At 53.6% G+C, this 25,712-nt stretch overlaps 1 protein-coding gene across 1 annotated transcript in view; it reads left to right on the top strand.

Annotated features, from left to right (window-relative positions):
* The first annotated feature begins 235 nt into the window (after positions 1-235).
* The window catches only part of SCN4A (sodium voltage-gated channel alpha subunit 4), a 45,129-nt gene continuing 19,652 nt past the window's right edge, over positions 236-25,712 (top strand). The window contains exons 1-14 of the mRNA XM_074162677.1: positions 236-320; positions 10,996-11,294; positions 11,607-11,725; positions 12,686-12,775; positions 13,446-13,574; positions 13,713-13,804; positions 15,482-15,814; positions 17,617-17,680; positions 17,997-18,138; positions 19,014-19,226; positions 21,329-21,484; positions 21,731-21,854; positions 22,547-22,785; positions 25,300-25,473. Coding sequence (XP_074018778.1) covers positions 11,031-11,294; positions 11,607-11,725; positions 12,686-12,775; positions 13,446-13,574; positions 13,713-13,804; positions 15,482-15,814; positions 17,617-17,680; positions 17,997-18,138; positions 19,014-19,226; positions 21,329-21,484; positions 21,731-21,854; positions 22,547-22,785; positions 25,300-25,473 — 2,139 coding nt within the window. The 5' untranslated portion in view covers positions 236-320; positions 10,996-11,030. The remainder of the gene's footprint in view (positions 321-10,995; positions 11,295-11,606; positions 11,726-12,685; positions 12,776-13,445; positions 13,575-13,712; positions 13,805-15,481; positions 15,815-17,616; positions 17,681-17,996; positions 18,139-19,013; positions 19,227-21,328; positions 21,485-21,730; positions 21,855-22,546; positions 22,786-25,299; positions 25,474-25,712) is intronic.

Below are 25,712 nucleotides of genomic sequence, written 5' to 3'. Positions count from 1 at the left end.
AGACCCTGCATATGTAGCTGATGGACTGATGCCATGAGTGCCGGAGCTGCCTCCTCTAGTCCCTGCTAGGAAAATGCCTGACGTCATGATGGTTCAGGGGAAAAAAAGGGCATATTTACGGGAACTGGCTAAAGAACGCAGAGTCCTGCCTTGATCTGGCTGTGCTAATATTTAAATAGCATCTTCTGCTTTCCATTGTGTACATAAGGGTCCCCTGAGCACCACCCAGGGCAAAAGGGCCCCGTGGAGCCGCTCGGGCAGCTCCATCTTTACATGGGGAAACTTGTTGGATTTAGGGGTAGGAGAACGAGCGGCTGCCAGCAATGACGATACGCCAAGCACCGTTTTCAGCAAGTCGGACTAATGAGGTCATTTATATGGAGAGGAGGAAGCAGGAGAAGGTGGTGGATCCTTTGGGGAGTTCTGAGGGCAAAGATCCCAGCCATAGCTCCGGAGATGCTGGGAAGGGTGCTCAGCCTCTGTGCCTGTCTGTCTGTCCAGCTCCCTCCCTCCTTGGTTATTTATACAGCCCTTGGGAATATCTCCGAGTCCGCCTTATCCAGATCCAAGTGGATCTGAATGATCCCTCAGGAGCTGGAAGGCAAGAGCAGAGATGCGGAGCTCAGGGCCTGGAGCTAGGCATGGGGTGGGCTGTGATGGCTGCAGGTGCCCCATGTTGGTCCCAGTTTGCGTGATGTCTGGTACGGGGTATTGGGGTACAGAGGCTGTTATGGGAACATGGGCATCCTCCAGCCCCAGGATGCTGCAGGTGCCCCTGAAATTGCCAATCCTGCGGGAGTATCAGGTCCGCGACCTGCTCCCAGTGCTGCTCCTTTAGGATCCCTACGGGGATCCCTGTGGTGTCTCTCCCAGCATCCCTCAGAGGTGGCTGCATCACTGCTCCCCTATTCCCCCTGAGTCTGGGGGACCCCCTGTGGGGGCAGCAGTTCATGCCAGCCCCATGCCATCCTCCCTTCCCCCACGCTGTCCCCTCTCAGCACCCCTCAGATCTTTTCCCAGCCTGACATGAGAGCCGCTGGCAGGGAGGAGCGGGAGGTTGGATGACACCCGAGTGCAGGCAGTGGGCAGTGGGCAAGCGCAGGGTCCCCACTTTAACCCTTCCCCATCTGCCCGAGCCTCCACCGCAGCCAAATTCCCCCCAAAATAAACCCAAGCATCCATCCGCCCCAGTGTCCCCTTTCTAGGAATCCCCTCCCGGGGGTCAGTAGGGACAGGGAGGGGAGGGGGCGGTGCAGAAAGGAGGTGGGGATGGGACTGGTACCCCCCCCGGCATCCTCTGGCTCCAGGCAGGAGGGGGTTAGTGCGTTGCTGCAGGATGTTGCAACCTCCTATTTCCATCTGTGGCCCAGGAGAGTATCTGAGGACTTCTCAGCTTCCAGCCTATGTGTGCCACCCCCGCCTTAAGCACATCGAGGTACCCTTGGTAGGGCTGCAGGCAAACAGGAGGTGAAGTGCCGGCATCTGAGTGAGTTCAGGTCAATAACAGTCAGTGAATTGTATAAAATTCATTTCCATGCTGCTTACGACACCGGTGGCAAGAGTGGAGGTACCTCTGCAGGGAATGGACTTGGGGGGGGGGGGGTGTTAGCGGTTTATGTAGCAGGGGGTGGTTGGTGCCGCTTTAGCATGTTCAGCATTAAGGATTTGGCTCTCCAAAGGAAGGCAGCGATGGCCCAGGCTCGGCCACATCTTTGCAAGGAGCTGGGGATGAGAGCAGCACCTTGCTTGGCCCATGGTGGCTGGGACCCGGCTGAAGGTGCTGCTGCAACGAGCTGTGACACATGGGATTGGGCATCACGTTCTCCTCCCCAGTGTAAATCCCCCGAGAGGGTGTCCTTGTCCCAACAAGCATCACAAAGCAGGGGGTGGGTTGGCTGCTGCCAGGAAAGGGGCTGGAGAGCGTTTGGAGACCTCCTTTTGGTCTACTCAAGAAAGACAGCGTCCAGCAGGCAGAAAGCAGCGAAGCAGCATCATTCCCATAGCAGTGAACTCATTCAACGTGTCCCTAAAATCCAGCGTTTTGCCCATGCCCATTTTGCCCATTTTGCCCATACCAGCATCACTGGTGCTGTGGGTAACACACAGAGAGTGACCTTGGCTGGGCTGGACCAACCTGGGGGGACCAGGATGGCACCTGAAGAGCACGAACTTGTTGCAGCATCTCAGTCCCCCTGGTCTGGCTGGGGAAAGGCAGCTGCCAGCACCGGGCTTGCTCCGGCATTGTTGTCCAAGGGCTTTCAACAGACCATCCCTTTTGCTCACCATTGGGCAAACTGCAGGCAACACAGAGTCATGGAATCACAGAATCATAGAATCATTGAATCATAGAATGGTTTGGGTTGGAAGGGACCTTAGAGACCATCCAGGGCCACCCCCTGCCCTGGGCAGGGACACCTCCCACCACACCAGGTTGCTCCAAGCCCCCTCCAACCTGGCCTTGAACCCCTCCAGGGATGGGGCAGCCACAGCTTCTCTGGGCAACCTGGGCCAGGCTCTCACCACCCTCACAGCAAAGTTCTTCCCCAGATCTCATAGATTCATAGATTGGTCCAGGCTGGAAGGGACCTCCAAAGGTCATCTAGTCCAACCTCCCCGCAGTCAGCAGGGACACCCCCAACTAGATGAGGTTGCCCAGGGCCTCGTCGAGCTTCACCTTGAATATCTCAAGGGAAGGGGCCTCAACCACCTCCCTGGGCAGCCCGTTCCAGTGTTCCACCACCCTCATGGTAAAGAACTTTTTCCTAATATCCAATCTAAATCTCCCCTTCTCCAACTTAAAACCATTGCCCCTCATCCTGTCACTGCCAGCCTTTGTAAAGAGACCCTCCCCAGCCTTCCTGTAGCCCCCCTCAGGTACTGGAAGGCCTCTATGAGGTCTCCCCGGAGCCTCCTCTTCTCCAGGCTGAACAACCCCAGCTCCCTCAGTCTGTCCTCACAGCAGAGGTGCTCCAGCCCCCTGATCATTTTGGTGGCCCTCCTCTGGACCCACTCCATCAGGTCCATGTCCTTTCTATATTGAGGGTTCCAGACCCGCACACAGTACTCCAGGGGAGGTCTCACCAGAGCAAAGTGGCAGAATCCCCTCTCTGGATCTGCTGGCAACACTTCTTTTGATGCAGCCCAGGATGTGATTGGTCTTCTGGGCTGCAGGTGCACATTGCCTGCTCATGTCCAGCTTCTCGTCCATCAACACCCCCAAGTCCCTTTCCTCAGGGCTGCTTTCTAATACCTCATCCCCCAGTCTGTATTTATACTGAGGATTGTTTCTTCCCAGGTGCAGGACCCTGCACTTGCTTTTGTTGAACCTCATGAGGTTCATCTGGGCCCACCTCTCCAGCCTGTCCAGGTCCCCCTGAATGACATCCCGTCCCTCTGGTGTATCGACAACACCACACAGCTTGGTGTCATCTGCAAACTTGCTGATAGTGCTCTCAATCCCCCTGTCTATGTCGCTGATAAAAATGTTAAACAGTACTGGTCCCAGCACAGACCCTTGAGGGACACCACTTGTCACTGCTCTCCATCTGGACTTCAAGCCATTGAGTACCACCCTCTGTGGGGTGTCATCTCAATCTCCCCTCTTTCAGGTTAAAACCCTTCCCCCTCGTCCTATGGCTCCCCTCCCTGATGAAGGAGTGTAGCATAACTTCCCCCATGTCCCCGGGATGACGGATGCTGCTTGGAAGCATCCCGCATTCCTGCCAGTGCAGTTGCTTTGGACCATACTTCAGGCAAAGGAACAAAAGACGCTGAGAGGAGGGTAAAAGCCCACGGTGGTAACAGGGGGACGTGTCACTAAGAGGAGCCAGCGGTGTTGGCCAGGCTTGATGGGAAAAAGACTGGTGTCTGAGGCAGACATCCCATGGGACTTCCCAGCTGAGCATTTAAAAACCTCATTAATTAAAAAGGATAATGCTGGGAAATGAAGAATTAATTTTTTTCCTCATTCTCTAAGTCTTCCGAGCCCACTGCTATTTGAAAATAGGGTGGGAAAAGGACTGGGGTGACTCTTAACTTTTTTACTGGTGTTACTTTCTTTTCGTGAACCTTCAGCACCAGCTCCCTTTAAAAAAGAGCCACCTAAAGCCAGAGGGAGTTTATGGTGGGCTCAGAACCGCCGGAGTGGTGGAGCTCCAGTGTCCCACGGCAGCGTCATAAGAGGTATTTGTATGCAGAAGAAGATTTTGGAAACTTCACATGTCTTTCCAGATAGTCCTTGTAATGTAGTTACAGCAGAGCATTAAGGGACAACCATATATCTGGGGATAGTAAACCTCAGACACTTAAATAGCACATTATCATGTTACCGAAAGGGACATAAACTTGTTTATAAAATGGCTAATTTTGTCTGGCACAACTGAAGGGTGTTTATCCTAGTTACCACTAGAAACTCATATAATCTTGAAAATGCTAATGCAGCTCCAGGCCCTGGTTGTTAAATCACCCATGTGCATGACTTAAAGCCGCTCTCTCCACACCCTGTGCTATTTGTGGGCAGAAAAAAAAAACATTTCACATTAGATTTTTTTTCTATTTCCCCAATTTTTTTTTTTTCCAAAACTTGGGCAAAATACAGCATGAAATAAACACTCCATAGGACTTTTTTCAAGGCATGACATCCCTAGGACCACACCAGAAGGGGTTTTTTTCCTCAACCATCAGGCTTTACGACAAAGCACCGTGTTGCTCCATGCACTCAAGTGTCACAAGAGAAGCCAAATATCCTGGAGCTCATACAAAACCCACAGCAGCGGATGGCCACCACAGCACAGGGGTCACATTGCCTCCTGCACCGCACCTGCATCTGGAGGGGTTTGGATCTATCTGAGGTCCCTCTGCCTTGCTGGGTGTGGTTGCAGGATTTGGCCCTGCATCTTCTCCTTCCCCCCATGGTCCCACCACTGGGGCTGAGCACTAGGGGTACAGAGGTGGGGAATGCAGAGGGGATAAGGACTCTGGTATTTACCATGGAATCACAAAATGGTTCGAGTTGGGAGGCACCTTAAAGCCCATTCAGTGCCACCCCCTGCCCTGGGCAGGGACACCTCCCACCACACCAGGGTGCTCCAAGCCCCCTCCAACCTGGCCTTGAACCCCTCCAGGGATGGGGCAGCCACAGCTTCTCTGGGCAACCTGGGCCAGGCTCTCACCACCCTCACAGCAAAGAAGTTCTTCCCCAGATCTCATCTCAATCTCCCCTCTTTCAAACCCTTCCCCCTCCTCCTATGGCTCCCCTCCCTGATCCAGAGTCCCTCCCCAGCTTTCCTGGAGCCCCTTGAGGGACTGGAAGGGGCTCCAAGGTCTCCCTGGAGCCTTGTCTTCTCCAGGCTGAACCCCCCCAACTCTCTCAGCCTGTCCTCACAGCAGAGGGGCTCCAGCCTTCCCAGTATCTCCGTGGCCTCCTCTGGACAAAGAGGAGCTTTATCACCCCCATAAAGCTCTCTGTCCTCCTTGGACATATAAATGTTGTCCTGACTGCTCCGAGTGTCCTGCCCTTGGGCTGATTCTCCTGGCAGCAGGTCTCCCAGTCCATGTAGGTTTGGTTTCTGAAACCTAGTTAATGCATGCGGGGGTGGAGAGGGGACCTGCTGTTGGGGGGGTTCATAGGGCAAGTGGCAGGGCTGGGAGAGGGAGAGCCATGGGGTCTCCTAGTCAAGCGAGAGGCTGCCTCGCAGATGGGCAGCGAGGAGGATGGATGGTGTTTGTAGCAGCACTTGAGACGCACGTTTGATGACCCATCACTGGGCTGTGACTCATTCCCAAACCCTGCAGTCCCTGCTGGTCCCTATTGCACCATCCTGCCCCACCCTGGGTGTCCTCAGGGGGATAAATAACGGAGGGATGGAGAGGGTTGTGTTGTGGTCCTGTGTGTGGTCAGCCTCTAGGTGATGGTCTGGGTGGAAGTGATGTACCCCAGGAGGATTTGGGGTGCAGGTAGAGAGCCGTGGGTGCTGCAGGGCTGTGCTTTCAGTGTGCTGTGATGGGTTTGGGTTGTGTGCGCAGCAGGGTCTGGTTTCCAGAGCTCTTGAGCTACTGGGTTCTGGCTTATCTCCCCCGGCATTAACTTCTTGCAGCTACGAGCGTCTGGGCCAGCCCTTGTCTCCCTGACACTGGCTCTTCACTGGCTTTGGTGCACGAGCTGATTGCTTCCACGTTAATCCCTGCTGCAGGGCATCCCTCCCTGTGCCGCGATCTCTTGGCTGAGCATCATCTGGCTCTGCTGGCCCTTGGTGAGTGAAGCTGATTTACACTTGTTGGTGACCACTCAGGTTGTGTTCTGTCTTGGACTTGTGTTCCTATCGGTCTCTTCTAGGGTCTTTCCAGAGCGTCTCCTCTTAAGAGGATGAGTCTTGAGGGCAGGTTTGCAGTTGGCAGCTCCTCAAGATGTGTTTGGTGGTCTTGCTGCATCACTGCAGATACTCAGAGCGTCTCACTGCTGTCTCCATGTTCTGGCTGTCTGTAGAGCTGAGATCTCCGAGGAGCAGCATGTCTTCACTTGAGACATCCCAGTTATACCTGTCTTTTTAACCCAGCCCTGAGTATGGGGAGGGAACAAGTGCATCTCTCTGAGCTTTCCAGGCTGAGGGAGCATTGCTCAGGAACAAGGCCCTGGGGAGGGAGGAGCAGAGCCCTGGAGCCAGGGTGATGGGCTGAGCCCAGCACCTGCACGTGCCAGCAGGATGCGGGGAGGTCCCCGGCCACCCTGTGTCCCTCACAGACACATGTCCACACACAGCAGCCAAGAAAGTCCTTTCCCCTCTTTCTCAGCCCACAGGAGGTTATTTTCTGTGCAGGGATGGAGTGCCAAGTCTGGATGGGGTGGCTCTCCAGGCTGTCTCAGACAGGACCCCATCACCCTTCTGTCTGTCCTGATCATACAGAACCTATTACGCAGCATCTCTGGTAGCTTCCAAGCCACTCCTGTTATTTTGGAGGCTGATTCATTAGTGTGGCCTCAGAGTAGCAAAAATATCAGAGGAAACCGAATGTCTATCAGAGTGAAGATCACGCGCTCCTGAGCAGGGAGCTGCTCCCAGTTGCCTGCTGGTAATTGAGGATGCTGAACTGGGGAGTGAGATGCTCATCCAAGGCATCGGACATGGGCAGTGTGTCCAAAAGCAACAGCTCAAGTGTGTCACAGTAAAATGGAGTTATACAGCTTAGCTGGGAGTCCCAGATTTAAGAAGGCAATAAATAGCAGATCAGAGCTTTGCAGAGACATTTTAAGTGACTAAGTTAATCATGGAATCATTAAGGTTGGAAAAAACCCTTGGGATCATTGAGTCCAACTGTTAATGTCTCAGCATGAGAGCCGATGGGGCAAGAGTCTGCTCTCAATAAGGGACCCTGAGGGGACCCAGGTCCTGGGGAGGGCTGGGGCTGAGCCCCATGGGGTGACTCGTGCCTGGGGCAGCACTCGCTGCTGCGCCCCAAAGGCTTTTACCTATCAGAGATGCAAAGAGTTTGATCTCGGTTATTTATAGCAGCTGCTATAAATGTGCCCAGCCGGGAGTAGAGGGGCTGTTCTCCCTGTCCCGGCGGCTGGTCCCAGGGTGAACTGCATCCCTTGGGGTGGTGGGACCCGGCTGTCTCCCACACACAAGCTGGTGTGGGAACTGGGCTCACTGGGAGAGAGAAGGGTGCTGAGCCCCCCACAGAGCCTGCGTTTGGCTCTTGGCCCCTTCTCTTCGGGGAAGTGGTGGCCGACCAGAGATGCTGATGGCTCTGGGGCTGCACTGTGTGGGACCTGGGCATAGGCTTAAGTTCTGATGCTGCTCCCAGGGCTCATCCCACTATCTCTGGGTGGCTGCAAAGGGGTCAGAGCAGGACCAGATGCTGCCAAAGACCCCAAAAATCCACAAAGCATTTCCATGCCCAGGGCAACATTCCCCTTGAGGACCCTCTGCTTAGCCTTGGCCAGTGCTGCCGGCCCTCAGCATCAACCCCTGCGGCTGCAAGCCCCATGTCTGGTGCTGCCAGGGGCTGCTCCATCAGCAGCCAAATCAACGTGGCACGGTGGCTTCAGCCCAGCGAGAAGAAGAGGAGACACGGGCCTGAAAGCAAAGCCAGTGCTTCTCACTCGAGCTCTCCTCCTGCGCTCACTCCTGCCGGGGCAGGAATGAGCAGAGTCATGGGGCTGGAGAAACCTGACTCCTGCCGTGATCGCTGGTGGCAGCTGGAGGCACAGCCACCTCCGCCGGGGATGGCGGCAAGCGGGGACAGGGCATTTCTGGGGGTTTGGAGGGGCATCGCCCAGGGGAGGCTCCAGGGAAGGAATGGACCATGCAGCACCCCATGGACCAAGGCTCCAGGGGAGACCTGGACCATGCAGTGCTCCAGGGAAGAACTGGACCATGCAGCACCCCATGCACGGAAACCTTGGAGAGCAGTATGCTGCTGAAGGGGCTGGAGCCCTACCAAGCACTGGCATGGCCTGTAGCACGCACCCTAAAAACTCTGCAAAACCCCATTTCCAGAGAAATTGAGGCTGCCTGGACCAATACACTCCTGTGAGTCCTCAGAGTTCCCAGGAGATGAGGTGGGTTGATACCTCCATGGGTGCTGCGGGTCCTGCTTGAGCATGAGTCAGTGCATGCCCCGTGGGACTCAGGGTGACAGTCAAACACAGCCCCATGCTTTTGGCTGGAGCTTCGAGGCCACTGGTATGGAGGGAACACAAAGGTCAGGTTTCCAGAGCTGCTCAAGTAGAGTGTGAAATGGGTGTAAATCCAGAATAAGTGGATGAGAAGAAGCAAGAGTGGTGCCCTGTTGACCCACTGCTGTGAGCACCATCCCCTCGCAGGGACATGTGGTGGCAAAAATTCCCTTTTTCCTTGCTTTGAGGTCCCACCTTTGGGGCCCAGCGGGCCTGGGGTGAGATGGGGCTGTGGGGAAAAGCAGCTCCAGGCTCTCTGTTTTGCAGCAGTTTGGGCCACAAGCTGGGGTTTAGGCAGTGCCAGACTCCGCTTTGCAGTGATGTGACTCAGTTTATCCTCTTAGATAACACTGTTCAGCAAGGACAAAACCCTCCCTCTTCTAAAACAGGTATAAATACAAAAATCAGTGCTCTTGCCACTTGAATTTTTATTTTTTTTTTAAAGGTTGCCCTGTTCCAAAAGGCAGCAATTTACTCCCATCCCTCTACCAGCTGCGTTTTGATCGTGCCTGAAAACCCTGGCGCTGGAGCCAGGATGGGGCTGTTCAAACACTGTGATAAAGGGGTTCTCTGTCCAAGAGATGCTGCAGATGGGGCCCGGTCCCTGCTTCATCCCCAGGGCTGGATGTGATGGGGGGTGAGCAGTAATGCCCCCACAACACTGTGCTGCCGTGGGGGCCACCTGCCCTCGGCAGAAGACATTCCATTTTGCATGCCGAGACTCAGTTCAGCAGCGATGGCGAGGGAGCGTGGTGGTTTCTAAAATGCAGTTATCCTGCGCTGCTGGAAATCAATACCGCCCTTCGCCGTTGCTTTTATCACTCGGTTTTATAATCACCATAGGAACATGTCGATACCGTTACGCACCCAGAGCCTCTCTTCCCATCAGGGCTATAAATGTCCAGTTCTCCTTAATTACAAAGGTCTGCGGGTTCCCAGCTCTCAGCACGGCAGGGCTGGGGCTGTCAGGAGTATTGATCCTAAAGCTTTCTCAGCAGCATCACGTAAAGTTTTGGTGCATGGAGGAGTCACTATCTGCAAGTGGGATGCTGGTTTTGGGGAGGGGGAGGCACAGAGTTGCATCTATCCCAGTATCCCTGCAAAGCGGGATGGAGTGGTGCAGAATCACAGAATGATATGGGGTTGGAAGGGACCTCTGGAGACCATCCAGTCCAACCCCCTGCCAGAGCAGGTCCACCCAGAGCAGGTTGCACAGGAACGTGTCCAGGGGGGTTTTGAATCTCTCCAGAGACGGAGACTCCACCACCTCCCTTGGCAGCCTGTTCCAGGGCTCTGCCACCCTCACAGGAAAGAAGTTCCTCCTCATGTTGAGATGGAACTTCTTGTATTCAAGTTTGTGCCCATTTCCTCTTGTCCTGTCACTGGGCACCACTGAAAAAAGACTGTCCCCATCCTCTGACACAATGAATATTGGGCTCATCTCTGATCCAAGCTGATGTTTAGTGGGGCGAATAGATATCCAGGTAGAGCCGAGGCAAGGTGACCCAAAGAAAGGAGCTTTTTGGTGTCTAGGAAGCCTTTGCCAGGCATTTCAGCCTGGCTCAGGGCACAGTAGGCTGTTCCTTGGGGTGCATCTACCCTTCTCCCCACTTCCCTCTCTCCAACCCTTTCTGTTGCTCTGCTGCTCAGTGGCGCCACTCTTATCTTTCCCAAATGGCCCATCCTATTCCTGTCTGGGGAGTCATCCTGATCTCTGTAACATTAGAAAGTGTCATTATTGCCTTTCTTTTTGGCTGAAGATAAGACTTTAACCCCTTCCTCTTGGGAGCAGAGCCACCCAGCACTGCAGGTTACTTGTGTTTCCTACAGACCGGTGCTGGGAAATGGCCATTGACCCCGCAGGACTGAGCTCCTCTGGCTGAGGAACCTCAGCTTGGAGCACCCCGTGTTGCTTGCGCAAGGTGCAGGAGGAAAGCTGTCTGTGTCCGGCAGCATATGGTAAAGGGGAGGCAGCTGGAGCAGCGCCGCTGGTGCCCAGGGTGTTCTGTTTTGTTGAACAACCCTGTCTAGGTTGTGACACCAACTGCTCAGCTCATATAGTGGTACTCAACCTGATGGTGCTTTCTGATGGGAGGCTGAATGGGGGTCTGGGAGGAGAAGGAGCACACAGGGTGCTCCGTTTGCAAGCGGTCCATGCATAATAACCTTTCTTGCACGTTCAATATTTCTGCAATAGACCCATTTGCAAAAACCCACCGAGATCCTTCGGTGCCATTCCCTGGATTCAAGGGCTGAGCAAAAATGCCCCAGAACGGCACCGGCTGGCATTGCCTTCTCAGCCCCTCTCTTTCCGGCAGGCTGGGTGAAGGCGTCTCGGAAGCAGAATGAGAGGATGGCCGGCCTGCCGCACATCCCGGGCCCCGAGAACCTCCGCCCCTTCACCCCTGCCTCGCTGACTGCCATCGAACAGCGCATCGCCGAGGCAGAGGCGCTCAAGATAAAGCGGCAGCAAGTTGAGCTGCCCGAGGAAGAGGAGATCAAGCCCAGCAGTGACCTGGAAGCCGGCAAGAACCTGCCCCTCATCTATGGTGACCCACCACTGGAGCTCATCGGGACTCCTCTGGAGGACCTGGACCCTTTCTACAAGGATAAGAAGGTGAGGGGCACAGTTTGCCCCTTGGGTAGACTTGGCAATAGATATAAGTCCCAAGAAAAAGACCAAAGCATGGACCCTCCTCTTCTTTTCACCATGCCCCAGGGTGTCATCTGAGCCCATCTTGGTAATCTACAGCCACAGACTGCTGTGGTTACTTCTCCTACAAAGTATGTGTTCCTTGGCAAAATCTCAAGCCTTTGGAGATCCAAAGCATGCATAGAGGTCCCACCTTTAGTGGTGGCACTTGATCTGTGGGTGGGTTGGGGGTGTGCAGAGGGGCTAATCCGTCTCCCTCTTCTCTTTTCTCCACAGACATTCATAGTCCTCAACAAAGGGAAATCCATCTTCCGCTTCTCAGCAACCCCTGCCCTCTACATGCTGGGGCCCTTCCACCCCATCCGCAGAGGAGCCATCAAAGTGCTTATCCATTCATATCCTTGCCCTCTGGGATGCTGCCCCATTGCCAGGTCAAACCCTGATGCTCAGAATGAGAACAGCCCTGGGAGAGGTCTGAGAGGAGCGTTTCATGGTGGTGTGGTGAGAAAATCTACTGGGCTGGCCCCCACCATGGCCAGGACCCACTGCCCACCCATCCCAGTGCTTTGGTCCTTTCCAAAGGAGTGGGAGCTTGAGGGCTTTGGGCACCTTGGTGGCACCAAGAGCTCAGTCTTGGTTGAAGTAGGGAAGAATCAGTTTGGTTGGAGAAGGGAAGAAACCTAAGTGGTGGAGCTTCCTAGGAAGAGGTTCAAGGTCCCTGAGGTCTAGAGACACTTGGAAAGGAAGAAAAATATTTACAGGTCAGGGGCTTCTGTCCCATCTGGGAAGTGGGTGAATTGGAGAGCTCAAAGGATGCTTTGGGAGAGGGAAGGCAGAGGAACCATGGCATTGGGGTACAGGGGAGGAGGCAACTTGGGGCTTTTGGTGTGAGACAAGCAGAGATGGAAAGACAGGAAAGGACCCCCAGAGCATTAGGGGCACTAGGATGAATGGGAAGTGATCCCAGCAGAGCTCTGGTGGCAGCAGGGGTTGGTGGCCAGGAGGCAGGAGGAAAAGGAGGGGGTGTATGTGGTAGAGGGATCAGAGAAGTGGGGAAGGCTGTATCCTGGGGTGATGGAGAGGAAGGAGCACAGGGGACAAGAAAGGAGGTAGAGCCACAGAGATGGGGAGGGGAGGAGAAAGGGAGGACAGGGGCCAGGACTAAGGGGAAAAGGGGGACGAAGGAGAAAGAATGACCACAGGACTGAGCCAGGAGAGAGCTGCAGGAGAAGCAGGTCAGGGCATGGGACCAAGGTGGGAGCCAGGACAGGAGGAGTTGGGGCACTTGGCTTCGTAACTGTGTGAAGGCGGGAATCTGGCAACAGCCACTGCATTTCTCCTTGACCGGGTTTTAAATTATTCAGCATGTTCATCATGATCACGATTTTAACCAACTGCGTGTTTATGACGCTGAGCAACCCCCCGGCGTGGTCCAAGAATGTGGAGTAAGTTCCTGCCTCCCGCGAGCTCTCCCAGCCATGGGGGCCATCCCAGCTTGGCCATCCTCAGGAGGGACAGGACCAAGGCTGAGAGAGGGGTGTTGGTATCCGGGCACCCTTCAGAGGAGAAGAGCTGTCACTGGGAGATGCTGGTGGCCTCTTGGCCTCAAAAGGGATGTCCACGCTCTGCATTAGGCATTGCAAAGGGTGGAGTGTTTCAGAGCTGCCCAAAATCTGGTGGGGTTCCTGTGACAGCAAACCACTGCAGAAGAGGTCAGGTCAGGAGGGATAGTCTGGAGGGGCTGAGCAGATGTACCAGCCCAAGGAGCATGGACAACCAGCCCCAGGCGAGAAGGGAAAATCCAGCATTTTCTGCTGTGGTTCTGCACAGTCAGATCTCAGCAGGATTTTCAGAGAGCATGGTGGTGTGGGACATCAGCAGGGATCAGAGATCTTACAGAATAGTCACTAAAGGGACTGGTACCTCAAGATGTCCCAACTGGCCTTATGAGGTGAAAACCTTCCCCAATGCTGAAGCACCCAAAGAACCCAGCAGCCCGTGTCCCCCCAAACTCAGCTCCCCAAGATGAGGTGTCCACCCACTGGCAGGGGTGGATAAAACCCCATCCTGAGCTGGCCCAGGTGAGCATCCCCTGAGTGTCTGTTCCTGTTTCAGATACACCTTCACTGGGATATACACTTTCGAGTCGCTCATCAAGATACTGTCGAGAGGCTTCTGCATCGACGACTTCACATTCCTGCGCGACCCGTGGAATTGGCTGGACTTCATGGTCATCTCCATGGCGTGAGTTTGGTTGGATGGCGGGGAGGACAGGACGTCTGACCACTGCACCCGGGGTGGGACCCTCGGGAGAAAGGCTGAGAAACAGAGGGGTGGGTTCCATGCAGAGCCCTTGAAACCCTTTCTTCTCCTGTCCTGCAGCTACATTACCGAGTTCGTGGACCTGGGGAACATCTCTGCTCTCAGGACCTTCCGTGTCCTCCGTGCCTTGAAAACTATCACCGTGATACCAGGTGAGACTTAAAGAAGGGGTCTCCTCTCCATATCTTCCCTTTCCCTGAGCACTTTCCCACAGTTCACAGCAATTCCTTGTTCTTTTGCCAGCTCTAAGAGAAAACAGAGGAGATAAGGTATTCAATATTTATGAATAATTTTCCACATAATTCAGCTTTTGGGTCAGGTCCTGATGATTTTATATCTTGAAATGAGCTGCGCTCATTCGGTTGTTTGGCCAGGGAAAGCTCTTGATTAGCCAGACGTGGTGTTTTTTAGGGTTCCTCAAGTGGGCTTGTGCTCACATCGTGTTTATGGGCTTCACTTGGTCCTCAGAGCCATAAACTCAGTTTTGTCCCCACTGTTGACTGCTCTGGTGCCAGGGTTGAGATATTTAATGGGTGTTAGTGCAACAGCCACACAGTTTAACATCACCCCAAATGTCCAGCCTGTGGTATTAGTGGCTGTTTCCCAAATTTTGATAGCATTTCAATACCCTGCTTTGGTACCAGCTAGTGCAAGCTCACAGAAATGATAGGTCAAACCCCTTGAAGAAGCATGAGATTGAACTGAAAATGATCATTTCTTGCAGTGAATAAATTCTTGTCTCTGCAGTTTTCAGATCTTTAGGGTTCGTATTTGAATGGGCTTTTTTGCCTCCATCAAACAGGCTAAAAATTGCATTTAGGAACATGTAAGCTGCCCCTTCTTTCTGGAATGACATCCCCCCAAGAGGCTTTGCAGAAATAGCAGTTGCAAAAATAAGCGGTTTTAGAACGTCTCTCCTCAGCAGTTTCCCAACACAGACAAGCCCTTGGAGAACAGGGTTTTACCTAAACAGTTCTGAGAGGGGGGGGAACTGGCATGATGACAGGGATAAAAATCATGTGTCTTCAGAGAATGGCCTCCACGTGAGAAAGCTCTGTGCTCAGAGCTGCTTTTAAGATCAACGTCAGGGTGTCCCAGCATCACCCATCATCCTTGTAGATCTTGGGTGACAGGAACAACAACTTCCGTGTCAAAAGCTCTCTGAGGATCCGTGGGTGAGCCTCCTCTGCGGAGGAAATGGCAATGCTGGGGGGGAGAGATGAGTTAATCCTGATGTTTAATGCAGATGTCACTTTGTCACCTTCGCTCAGATGCTGTGGGGTTTCTCCAGCTTGAAGGGCTCAGGCTGGAGGGTCTGTCTGGGCTCCCGACCACCCATGGGACAGCAGCACGTGGGGGCGTCGGGCCACAGAGGCTTTTCTGGAGCTGGGAGCGGTGCTCAGCACCTTCCAGCGGGGCTGGCAAATAGCTTTTCCATGTGCCACAGCAAAGTGGTCTACTCTAGTGGTTTCAGCCAAAAAAGGCCAGATATTGGCATTTGGGCAAAACTTAAAGCCAAAAGGAATTGATGACTACCAGGCTGGGGTGGGCTTTGGTTTGTGATACCTGGGTTCAGGTTGGCATGGGAAGGCTTGGCTGGCACTCGTCCAAGGGTGACAGCTGTGGGAGAAGAGTTTTGGCTGCCCAGCAACGTGTGGGGACAAAGGGGCAGCTGGGATGCAACATGGGGCACAGAGCTGGGGGCATATGGGGTGACATTGGTGACACCACATGTCCCCACCAGATCCAGCACCTTTCGGGAATGCCATAGCACCTTCTCCACAATTAGCAAACAAGCCATTAGCTCAGTAGTAACACCTCCCCTCTAGGGCTGAAGACAATCGTTGGGGCTCTGATCCAGTCAGTTAAGAAGCTCTCGGACGTCATGATCCTTACCGTCTTCTGCCTCAGCGTGTTTGCCCTCATCGGTCTCCAGCTCTTCATGGGGAACCTCCGACAGAAGTGTGTGCGGTGGCCCCCTCTCAATGACACCCTGCTGGGGGACTTAGGGCTGGACAATGACACGTTGGCCAACACAACGCTCTACAGCAACTTCACCGATGGCATCATCAGCAACTTCACCGATGGCATGATCAGCAACTTCACCAGCAACTTCACCAGCAACAGCACCTTTGATTTTGAGGCCTACATCAACGATGAAGGTAAACGCTCAAGTTTAAATGCCTTCTCCATTGACCCATCACCCTGGGTTGCTCCTCAGTCTTCCTCCGTGCCAGACCAAGATGGTTTCATTGCATGGATCTTCCTGCTGAGGTGCTTTGCAGGGAGAGATGTGGCTGGTGGGTGAAACAGGGGTGGTGCATACTCACAGGATGGAGAGATGGGATCAAATCCTCCTTGCCAGGGAAAATGCAGTCCACCTGGGCAGGCTAAACTCCTCCAGGAAGGTTTCACCATGGGAAGGCCTGGATGAACCAGGGTGTCCGTCTCTTATCACTTGCTAGTGAGGGCACAGTCTCCTCATTGGGGAGCAGCTGCTCCATCCGGCTGGTCACAGCAGGGAGACCCAACCCTCCCGGAACAGATGGGATTTTGGGCGGAAAACCAGATGGAAGGATGCAGGAATGACATTTCTCACCCACTTTGACTGCTGTGTCACAGCTGGGTCCTTCCCCAAGTACCGCTGTGTCCAGTGAGCATTGCATGCAACACCATGACAGCCAAGAAGAGGGGAAGGAGGGAGATGTAGGATCAAGCACAGGTCCTTGGAGAGGTCTCCAAGTTTGCTACTTTCCTACCACTTCTTTGAAACACGTTTGGCCCAGAAAAGTGTGGTGGGTTTTTTTTGGTTTGTTCTTTGGTTTGGAGTTGTTTTAACTCCATGAAAATGTAAAAAATCTCAGAAAACCTGCCCAGCAGAGATGCGCAGTGGCAGGATGCTCCACAGGGATGTTTCACGTGTCGTTTAGGGCACTCAGCAGAGCTCAGCAGAAGGTCGGGTTACGTCTCAGCTGAGCTGCTTTGCCCAACTGTACAAGTTGCTCGGGCATTAATTACAGGAAGGCTTCTTGGTAGGGGTGCAAATTCAATATATAGGATCTAATGAGCGCGGTGCAAATAGCAACAGCACCCTGCGGCCATGTATTTGGGTTAACAGCTACTGGGGCCAGGCCAAAGACACATCACCTGGAGTTTCACCAGCAGGATATCTCCTCCACGAGCCCACATATGTTGTATAAAAGCCTGGTGGCAAGAAGCCAGGCAGAGCCGGGGATGCTTTGAGGGAGCTCCAGAAATCCCTCTGTGGCTCCTGGAAGGGCTGTGATGCCCAGGACGGGGTCCAGCTGCCCTCTGCCATGTCCTGGGGTGGGTGTCTCCAGGTGCTTATCTGTGTGTCCCTGGGGGCAGGTGACCTCTGGTGGCACTTCTAGGCAGCTCTATGGCTCTGAGTCTGTCCTTGAGCTGTAAAGAGGAGATTTAAGGACCCCTGGTCTATGAGTGGGATGGATTTCCCCACGAGGTAGGGGCTGGTTGGGATGGGACCAGCAGGAGGAAGGTGATGGCCATGGAGCAGTAGCAGAGCATCTCCCCAGGCTTTTTTGGGACCCCTGAAATTCCCCATGGGGGAACTCCCGGTGCTCCCTGGTGATGTCCTGCTATTTTGTACATTTTCCCAGAAAAACAGAGCAGCCCTGGTCCTTTGAGCAGGTGTTAACCCACCTTCCCAGGAGGCCTGACCCCAGCCAATCTGGCTGTTTCCAGAGCTCTTTATGGCCTTGGGAGCCACCTAGTTGGGTCAGTGAAACAAAGCCATGAGCTGCCTGAGCTACTGCCAAGTAGTTCAATGCAAAACAGCAAAGTCAGCAGAGAGAAGATGACCCAGTGCCCAACGCTGGGATTCGGGGAATTTTGCTGACAGTGAGGAGCTGCCAAGAATTTGAAAATCAATGTTTGTATTTATTCTTTTTTTTTTTTACCTCTTGTTCTTTCCCCAAATGCAAAGCCAATTTCTACTTTCTGGAGGGAGCGCTTGATGCCCTGCTCTGCGGGAACAGCAGTGATGCTGGGTGAGTGCAGCTCACACTGGTGGCCGTGGTCCCCTTTGGCTCTCCGGGAGGGCACAAGGCAGCCAGTGCAGCCTGTGGGACCACTGATGCTTGGGATGGGACAGGACTGGGGCTGGGAATGTGGCTTTACAGGTGAATGGTCCAGGAATTCCAGCTGTATCAGCTTGGAGGGGGTATTGTTCTGGACTGTATCAGCTTGGGGTGGGGGCTCCTGCTGAAGCATCTCAGCACCTCCAGGGTTGGAGCATTCTGCTGTGGGCTCAGGATGGGCGGCGCCGGGGGCTCACACTGGCTGCCCCCGTGGCTCCTTTGGTAGGAAGTGCCCCGAAGGGTACCAGTGCATGAAGGCGGGGAGGAACCCGAACTACGGCTACACCAGCTATGACACCTTCAGCTGGGCTTTCCTGGCCCTCTTCCGCCTCATGACGCAGGACTTCTGGGAGAACCTCTTCCAGCTGGTAGGTGCCCGTGGGACCCTCGTGGGTGGGCATGGGGACTCAGTGCAAATTTTTATCCTTGTGCAAATACTCTTCTTGTTTTGATGCTGCCCCTGGCATAGAACATGGAAGAAGTCAGTTGAGTGGAAAGTCGTGGGATCTTGTCCCATGATGTATGGATCTAACCAGAATCAGTGGAGATGGGGCACGGTCCCACCTAGCTCCCCAACCTGAGCAGTGCAGTGTATTTTCCAGGGCAAAGCCCAGGTTTGCTTCAGCTGTATCATGGAAATCAGGGATTTACAGGAGTATCCAGTACCTCTCTGGCTTGAGCTAAGGGAGAGGGTAAGGGGGAAAGACAGGTCACTTGTCCCCTGGCTTGAGTCACCCTTTAGGGAGACATTGCAGACATCATGAATTTTCAGCTGACCCTGGGTCCAGGGACTGTTTAGATAAAAGCAGACCTACGTCTGAAGGCTACACGTGTCCTCTGGAAATGATGATGCCCAGATCTGGAGTTAGAAAAGGACTGGTTTTGGCCCAAGGGGGAGACCTGAGAAGTTGGGGGCTGAGAGACATCAGCCCCTGCCACAGCAAAAGGACTCTCTGATGAAATACTGGTTCCATCTCCATACATGCTTGCAGCCCCTAGGCTACCAGATAGCATGGCTGGGTTTGCTGAGACTTCTGGCTGTTTCACACAAGTCCTAACCCAATGCCATGGACTGCAGGAAGGTCAAATGTGCAACAATCAGCCCTTGGGGAAGATGGGAGCAAAATATTGTACTCCTTCCACAAAGGGGAGGGTGCCCTGCTGCAAGACCTTTCGTTGGAAGCATCACCAAACCGGTACCGTGCCAAGGTGGTGTGACAGCCTGTGCTTCCTCTTTCCACAGACGCTGCGTGCAGCAGGGAAAACGTACATGATCTTCTTCGTGGTGGTTATATTTCTTGGTTCCTTCTACCTCATCAACCTCATCCTGGCAGTGGTGGCCATGGCTTATGCAGAGCAAAACGACGCCACGTTGCTGGAGGAGCAGCAGAAGGAGGAGGAATTTCAGCAGCTCATGGAGCAGCTGAAGAAGCATCAAGAGGAGCAAGAGAGGATGGTTGGTGGAAAGTGTGGAAGCCAAAATGAGGGACCTTAGGAATAGGGAGAGAAAAGGGGAAGTAGCAACAAGCATGGTAGTTCCTCTATTTATGTAAAATCTAAGAATAAACCCCATTTGGTCCATGGTAAGCAAAGGTAATAATTAGAATCATAGAATCATAGAATGGTTGAGGTTAGAAGGGACCTTTCAAGTCCATCGAGTCCAACCATCAACCCAACACTGCCCAAATCACCACTAACCCATGTCCCTCAGCACCACGTCTGCCCAGCTTTTAAATACCTCCAGGGATGGCGACTCCACCACTTCCCTGGGCAGCCAGTTCCAGTGCTCAAGAACCCTTTCAGTGAAGAATTTTTTCCTAATATCCATCCTGAACCTCCCCTGGTGCCACTTGAGGCCGTTTCCACTTGTTCCATTGCCTGTTACTTGGGAGAAAAGGAACAGACCCCCACCTGGCTACAATCTCCTTTAAGGGAATTGTAGACAATAAGTGAGAATAACTATTTTGGGGGTCTCAGCTGAATCAAAAAAGGCTGAAAAGTTTTAATTTCCACATGCAAAATCCAGCACAGGGAGCACTGGGAGGCAGCAGAGAGGTGCAGCACAGAGGTGCGGCGTTGTTCAAAAAGGAGGAGGTGAGACATAAGGCATAAAAGGCCCCAGAGCTAACAATATGTCTTCCTGCAGCACGTCAAGAGCAGGAAACTTGGCAGAAAGCCTGGGCGGGCAGATTATGATCAGGGTACAAAAGAAGCACTCAAGGAAGCCAGGGAAGTTGCAGCAGAGCTAAATGCGTTAGCAAACTGTTTGCTTTTGGCCAAGACTGGAAAGAGAAGAGAGGGCTGGAGAGACTATGTTACCTTAGCCCCTTTCCAGTCCTTAGGAGCCCCTTTTCAGCCACCATTTGCCTCTAAAAATGTGAGCAAAAGCTTCTGTGATGTCTGATACTGCAGCCCAGCCATTTCCCATCTCTACTCATCATTTTGGCCAATGTTAGCAAGGTCCGCAGGAGACATCCCTGCAAATCTAACTGTTAGTCTGGGCAGAAGACCAGTTTCCTCGCATGTAGAGAGAGACACAAAACAGTGTTTTCCTCTCTCTAGAGCCTCTATCTCTCAGTGCTTATCTGTGCCAAGCCACAACATCCTCTGAGGAAGTGGCTTTGCTCTTATCTGGCTGCTGCTGTGTGCAGGATGGGTCTCAGCAGGTCCTGCCCAAGGGATGGGGACACCAGGGCTGGGCATAAAGCTGATGCCATGGCCCGTTCCCTGAACAAATTAACCAGTGAGGTGCCCAAAGGCTTTATTATTCATTTACTGTCACCTAGAGAAATAGAGAAGTCAGAGGGAATAAGGCAGAGAGTGAGGGCAAAGCACTACAAGAAATGGGTGTTTGGATCCATTTAATATCCAGTGCCTGAACATGGAAATCGTGTTTCATCTCAGTGATGTGCAGTGGGAACAGACGGGTTCCCTCTCCCCTGTGACATCCTTAGTGCTACCAGAGGGTGTAGTAAACTTCAAATATTAATAGCACTGTTGGAAAGAAAAGAAAAAAAAAAAAAAAAAGGAAGGATTGCATGTGCAAATGAAAATCAAATAAAACACCATTTGGGGGAAAAAAAATTCAAATTTTGACCCAAACATTCACAAACTCATTGCAAGTCCAAAAGTCTTGGATGATACATTTTCAGCAAGAGCCTTGAAAGTTTTGCTGCTTTTCCTTTTGGGATGAAAGGGTGTTTCAAAGATCAAAATTTCCTGCAGGACAGAAATTAGGGGGTTGCCATACTTTTGTCTTTCTGAATTACTCACCCTGCCCAAATGGTGAAGCAGCAAAAAGAGAAAAGCCTGTGACCTCAGGCATGTGTTTGGCTGCGGCAAATTGTTATCCCTCCTCGCTGCTCCAGAGTATCCGAGTTTGCTAATGAGCTCACCTCTGCCCAGGTCCTGTGGCAGCAGACTTTGGGAGCCACAAAGTCCTACCCAGGATGGTCCTGGGGCTCAATTCTCCCCCCCCTTATCCTGGTGGCCCATAGCGATTGTGGGAGCTCCCGATGGCTGCGGACAGGGGGGTGATGGAGGCGTGGGTTGCTGCAGTTGCAGGAGCGGCGATCCAGCAGCGGTTCCCTGCCCAGCAGCGTGGCTGAGAAGGAGCGCGACTCGGACCTCAACAGTGACCAGGACAAGGCAAAGGACTGCAACGGGCAAGTGGTCCCCAAGGTCGTCCTGGAGCGGTCTGCGACGGTGATTGATGTACGTGCTCGGCTCTGTCTCTGCCATCCTTTGAGGGTGCCCACCCCAACAAACCCCGGTGGAGGGACAGGCTTATGACCAGCTTGTGGGTCAGGTCCTACAAGGCTTTATGCAGCCCACCTGCAGCTCCCATGTTGCACCCCAAGGTCTCTCTAGACCATGCCCCTTTTTTTCTGCCTGCTCTACCTTTAAGTGCATTAAATACCCTGCTCTACATTCACCCCCTGTGGCCTCCTCTCCTTCTAGTTCAACCCAACCAATGAGCCAGAAAAATCGGACCACAACCACCTCACCGTGGGCAACCAAGATGGGCCAGGCCTCGAGAAGAGAGTGGGGAGTGCCATCAGTGTCATCTCCAACGCTGTGGAAGGTACTTCCTCCTCCAGCCTAGGCGAGGGCTGTGTGCTTTGGCTGTTTTAGCCCAAACGTTGTGCGTTGGAGGGTTTTGGGTGCTCAGCACACACCAGTGACAGTGGCTGTCCCACATCTCCAGCCCCATGTGAGGGATGACTCTGGACCTGGGGCCTCCAAATGTGGTCAGGGCACTGTAGTGATGCTCAAGCAAGGCTTTTCATCCCAGCATCATCCTAAAGTCATCCCAGAGTCAATCAAGAGCTGTTGAGTGGCTTCCCAAGAGCTGCTGTCTCAACTTCAGCAAAAAGTACCATGGGCTTAGCAATAACAGGCTCCTCAGCCCTTCCCTCCCTGGTGGTGGGCACTGAGCCCCTCAGCCGTACCAGGGCAGTTCCCTTGGGTGTCACTGCCATCCCAGCGTGGCAGGGACACCTCAAATCCTGCCTGAGTGCTGAGAGCAGGATTGGACCCACAGTTCCCTGAATGAACTGCCTTTCCACCCCCCTCTGGTTTGGAGGTTAAGGTCTGCAACGTCACTGTCTGGGCATGGGAAGGCTCCTACTTTTAGCCCCCATATGAAGTTCATAGATGGTCTAGGGCTGGTTCAGGACCTCAGGAGAGGTCTCTTCTAGGGGGTTAGCACTTGGCCCACTCCGGGGAAGGTAGGAGAAGCCTACACTGATGTCTTTTTTTCCTTTCTGCCCTCAGAGCTGGAGGAAGCTCACCAGAAGTGCCCGCCCTGGTGGTACAAATTTGCCCACACTTTCCTGATCTGGAACTGCTGTCCTCCGTGGGTGAAGCTGAAGGAATTTGTCAAGATGGTGGTAATGGATCCCTTCGTGGACTTGGGCATCACCATCTGCATTGTGCTTAACACAGTCTTCATGGCCATGGAGCATTACCCTATGACAGAGGAGTTTGAGAATGTGCTGACTGTGGGAAACCTGGTAAGTAGCTGCGGACATCCCGTCCTTCCCCATTTAGAGCACCACACCATCCACCTTGGTGGGCACATCCCCTCTGCTGCCATCATGTCACCAGAAAGCTGGATAAGGATTTTTGACAAGGGCATGTAGTGATAGGAGGGGTGATGGCTTCAAATGGAAGAGGGGAGATTGAGATGAGATCTGGGGAAGAAATTCTTTGCTGTGAGGGTGGTGAGAGCCTGGCCCAGGTTGCCCAGAGAAGCTGGGGCTGCCCCATCCCTGGAGATGTTCAAGGCCAGGTTGTAGGGGGCTTGGAGCAACCTGGTGTGGTGGGAGGTGTCCCTGCCCAGGGCAGGGGGTGGCACCGGGTGGGCTTTAAGGTCCCTTCCAACCCAAACCATTCTGTGATTCTATATGTGCCTGGAAACACTTTCCAGCTGCTGCGAAAGTCCTTAGGCTGGGGCCTGGAGGGGGGTGTTGGTCCCAGCATCCCTGAGGTGGGTCAGGCTCCAGGACAGCTCAGATCAAGGGAAGTGATATGGTGGTGTGATCCATCACCCCCTGTTCCACCTTCTGCTGCTGCTTCTGTCTCACCTGGTGCATCTTGTCTTTGACAATGTGGCCATGGCCTTGCAGAGCCATCCTGATCCATCTTCCACAGGGTCAGGCACAAGCTGCTGCCAGCCCTGGCCAACCCCACAGTGTCCTCAGCGGTGCTGGGTGGCCACGTGGCGGAGCAGGGGCCATTCAGATGCTGGGACCAAACAGGTCCCCATGCAGCAGGAGGAAGCAGTGAAAAATAATAATAATCAGGAGTTTTCCAAGTGAAATCACTGCAAGTCTGGGCTGTTCCGATTTCATGGGCATATTGACCAACCAGCTGTGGCTGCTCCTGCTTGGAGCTCCGGGTAAAGGGCTTTCAGCTGGGTGCAACCTGCTGGTGGGACAGGTCCAGGATGCCCTTGGTGGCTTTGGGAAATGCAGCTGAGGGGTGGGGAGAGCTCACTGTCTCCTCTCCTGCCACCTTGCCCTGCTCCAGCCCCTGCTGGGGCTTCTCTGTGCCCAGAGCACAGAGTGACACATGCCGGTGCCCGAGCCCCGGGCGGGCGGGATGACGCTGGGCACATAGCTGCTTTGTCTCTGGTTTCATTCAGGAAATACAAGGGGATTAATCGGCGGTTGCTCGTAGCACGGTCAGGCTGCAAAGACGGCTCCAAGCTGTTCCTTTCGGGCCGGCAGTGGTTTCTGGCTGCCTGTACGTCCCGATGCCGGTGGGGATGGAGATGATTTGCTGGGGAAGGGCCAGGGAGAGATGGAAGCAGGAGAAGCAGCTCTCACTGAGCCACGGTCTCCCCCCACATCGCCTGCCTGTGTCTGAGATGAAAGCATCAGTGCCTGCTGCTCATCTCACTGCAGGCAGACGGATGGCCGGGCTGTAAGTGAAGAGAGCAGGGAAGCAGAAAGGGGGACGTTTGTGGGATTAAACACAAAGGGGGATGTTGGGGAGCATCCCCTGGGATCACAGAATCACAGAATGATATGGGGCTGGAAGGGACCTCTGGAGACCATCCAGTCCAACCCCCTGCCAAAGCAGGTCCACCCAGAGCAGGTTGGGCAGGAAAGTGCATCCAGGTGGGGTTTGAATGTCTCCAAAGAAGACTCCACCACCTCTCTGGGCAGCCTGTTCCAGGGCTCTGCCACCCTCACAGGAAAGAAGTTCCTCCTCATGTTGAGATGGAACTTCTTGTATTCAAGTTTGTGCCCATTTCCTCTTGTCCTGTCACTGAGCACCACTGAAAAAAGACTGGCCCCATCCTCCTGACACCCACCCTTTGAGTATTTATAGGCGTTGATCAGATCCCTCCTCAGGCTTCTCTTCTCCAGACTAAAAAGACCCAAGTCCCTCAGCCTTTCCTTGTAAGAGAGATGTTCTAGTGCCCTCATCATCTTCATAGCCCTGATGCCAGTGCAGAATCCTTTCTGCAAACTTGGAGGCAGGGACCTGCGCATCCCAACTCGATCCGCATCTTGAGTGGAATTTGCCACCGGCCCCGCTCTGCACATGCCATGTCAGGAAATTGCATCAAGGATGCTAATTGCCACATTGCTGATCCCGCTCTGGGGTAATGTGATAATGACCCCGCCGTTGTGGTCCCAGGAAAAGCATAATGTGTAAAAGCCGGATCAGCTTTCGCAGGGCTCGGGGAGGGGCAGGGGCATCCCAGTAGCAGCCCAGTTCCCGGTGCTGGGAATCCCTGTGATTCAGCAGTTATTTGAAAGGGGTCCCTTTGCTAATTAGGCTTTTATTTTTAATTTCCGCCTGCCAACACACAGCTTTGCCAAGTCTCTCCAGTAGCAATTGGTCCCCAGTAGTCCCAGTCTGGTTCCACAAGCCACACTGGGGATCTCGTTCTCGAGCAGGGCTAGACCCAGCGGGATGAAACACTTTGGAAATACCCCAAAAAAGAGAGGTGCTGCCCACCCCATGCCAAGCACTGGCTTTCAAGAAAGCTAACGGGGTGCTGTTTCCCACAGGTCTTTACGGGGATCTTCACAGCGGAGATGGTCCTGAAGCTCATTGCCTTGGACCCCTACGAGTATTTCCAGCAGGGCTGGAATATCTTTGACAGCATCATCGTCACCCTCAGCCTGGTGGAGCTGGGCCTGGCCAACGTGCAAGGGCTCTCCGTGCTCCGCTCCTTCCGCTTGGTACGTGTCGTGGGGACGAGCTGGGCAGGGGGGTTTGGGATGCATTTGCCACCAGGGTGGAGAATGGCTCGTTCAGTCTCCTTTATGGTCATCACCAACTTGTTCCCTGTTAAAGATAACACTGAGAGTCAAGCTAAATATTTAGGAAAGTCGGAATCTGTGCTCTTTGCAAAGCAGTTGGGTGTTTAATCTCTCCTGCCTTAATAAAACTGCCACACGAAGGTTTAATCCCAGCTTCG

This window comes from Numenius arquata, chromosome 23, assembly GCF_964106895.1.
Source record: "Numenius arquata chromosome 23, bNumArq3.hap1.1, whole genome shotgun sequence".
Lineage (NCBI taxonomy): Eukaryota > Metazoa > Chordata > Aves > Charadriiformes > Scolopacidae > Numenius > Numenius arquata.
The sequence above is the reverse complement of the archived record's forward strand: the minus strand, read 5'-3'. Positions and strand labels throughout refer to the sequence as shown.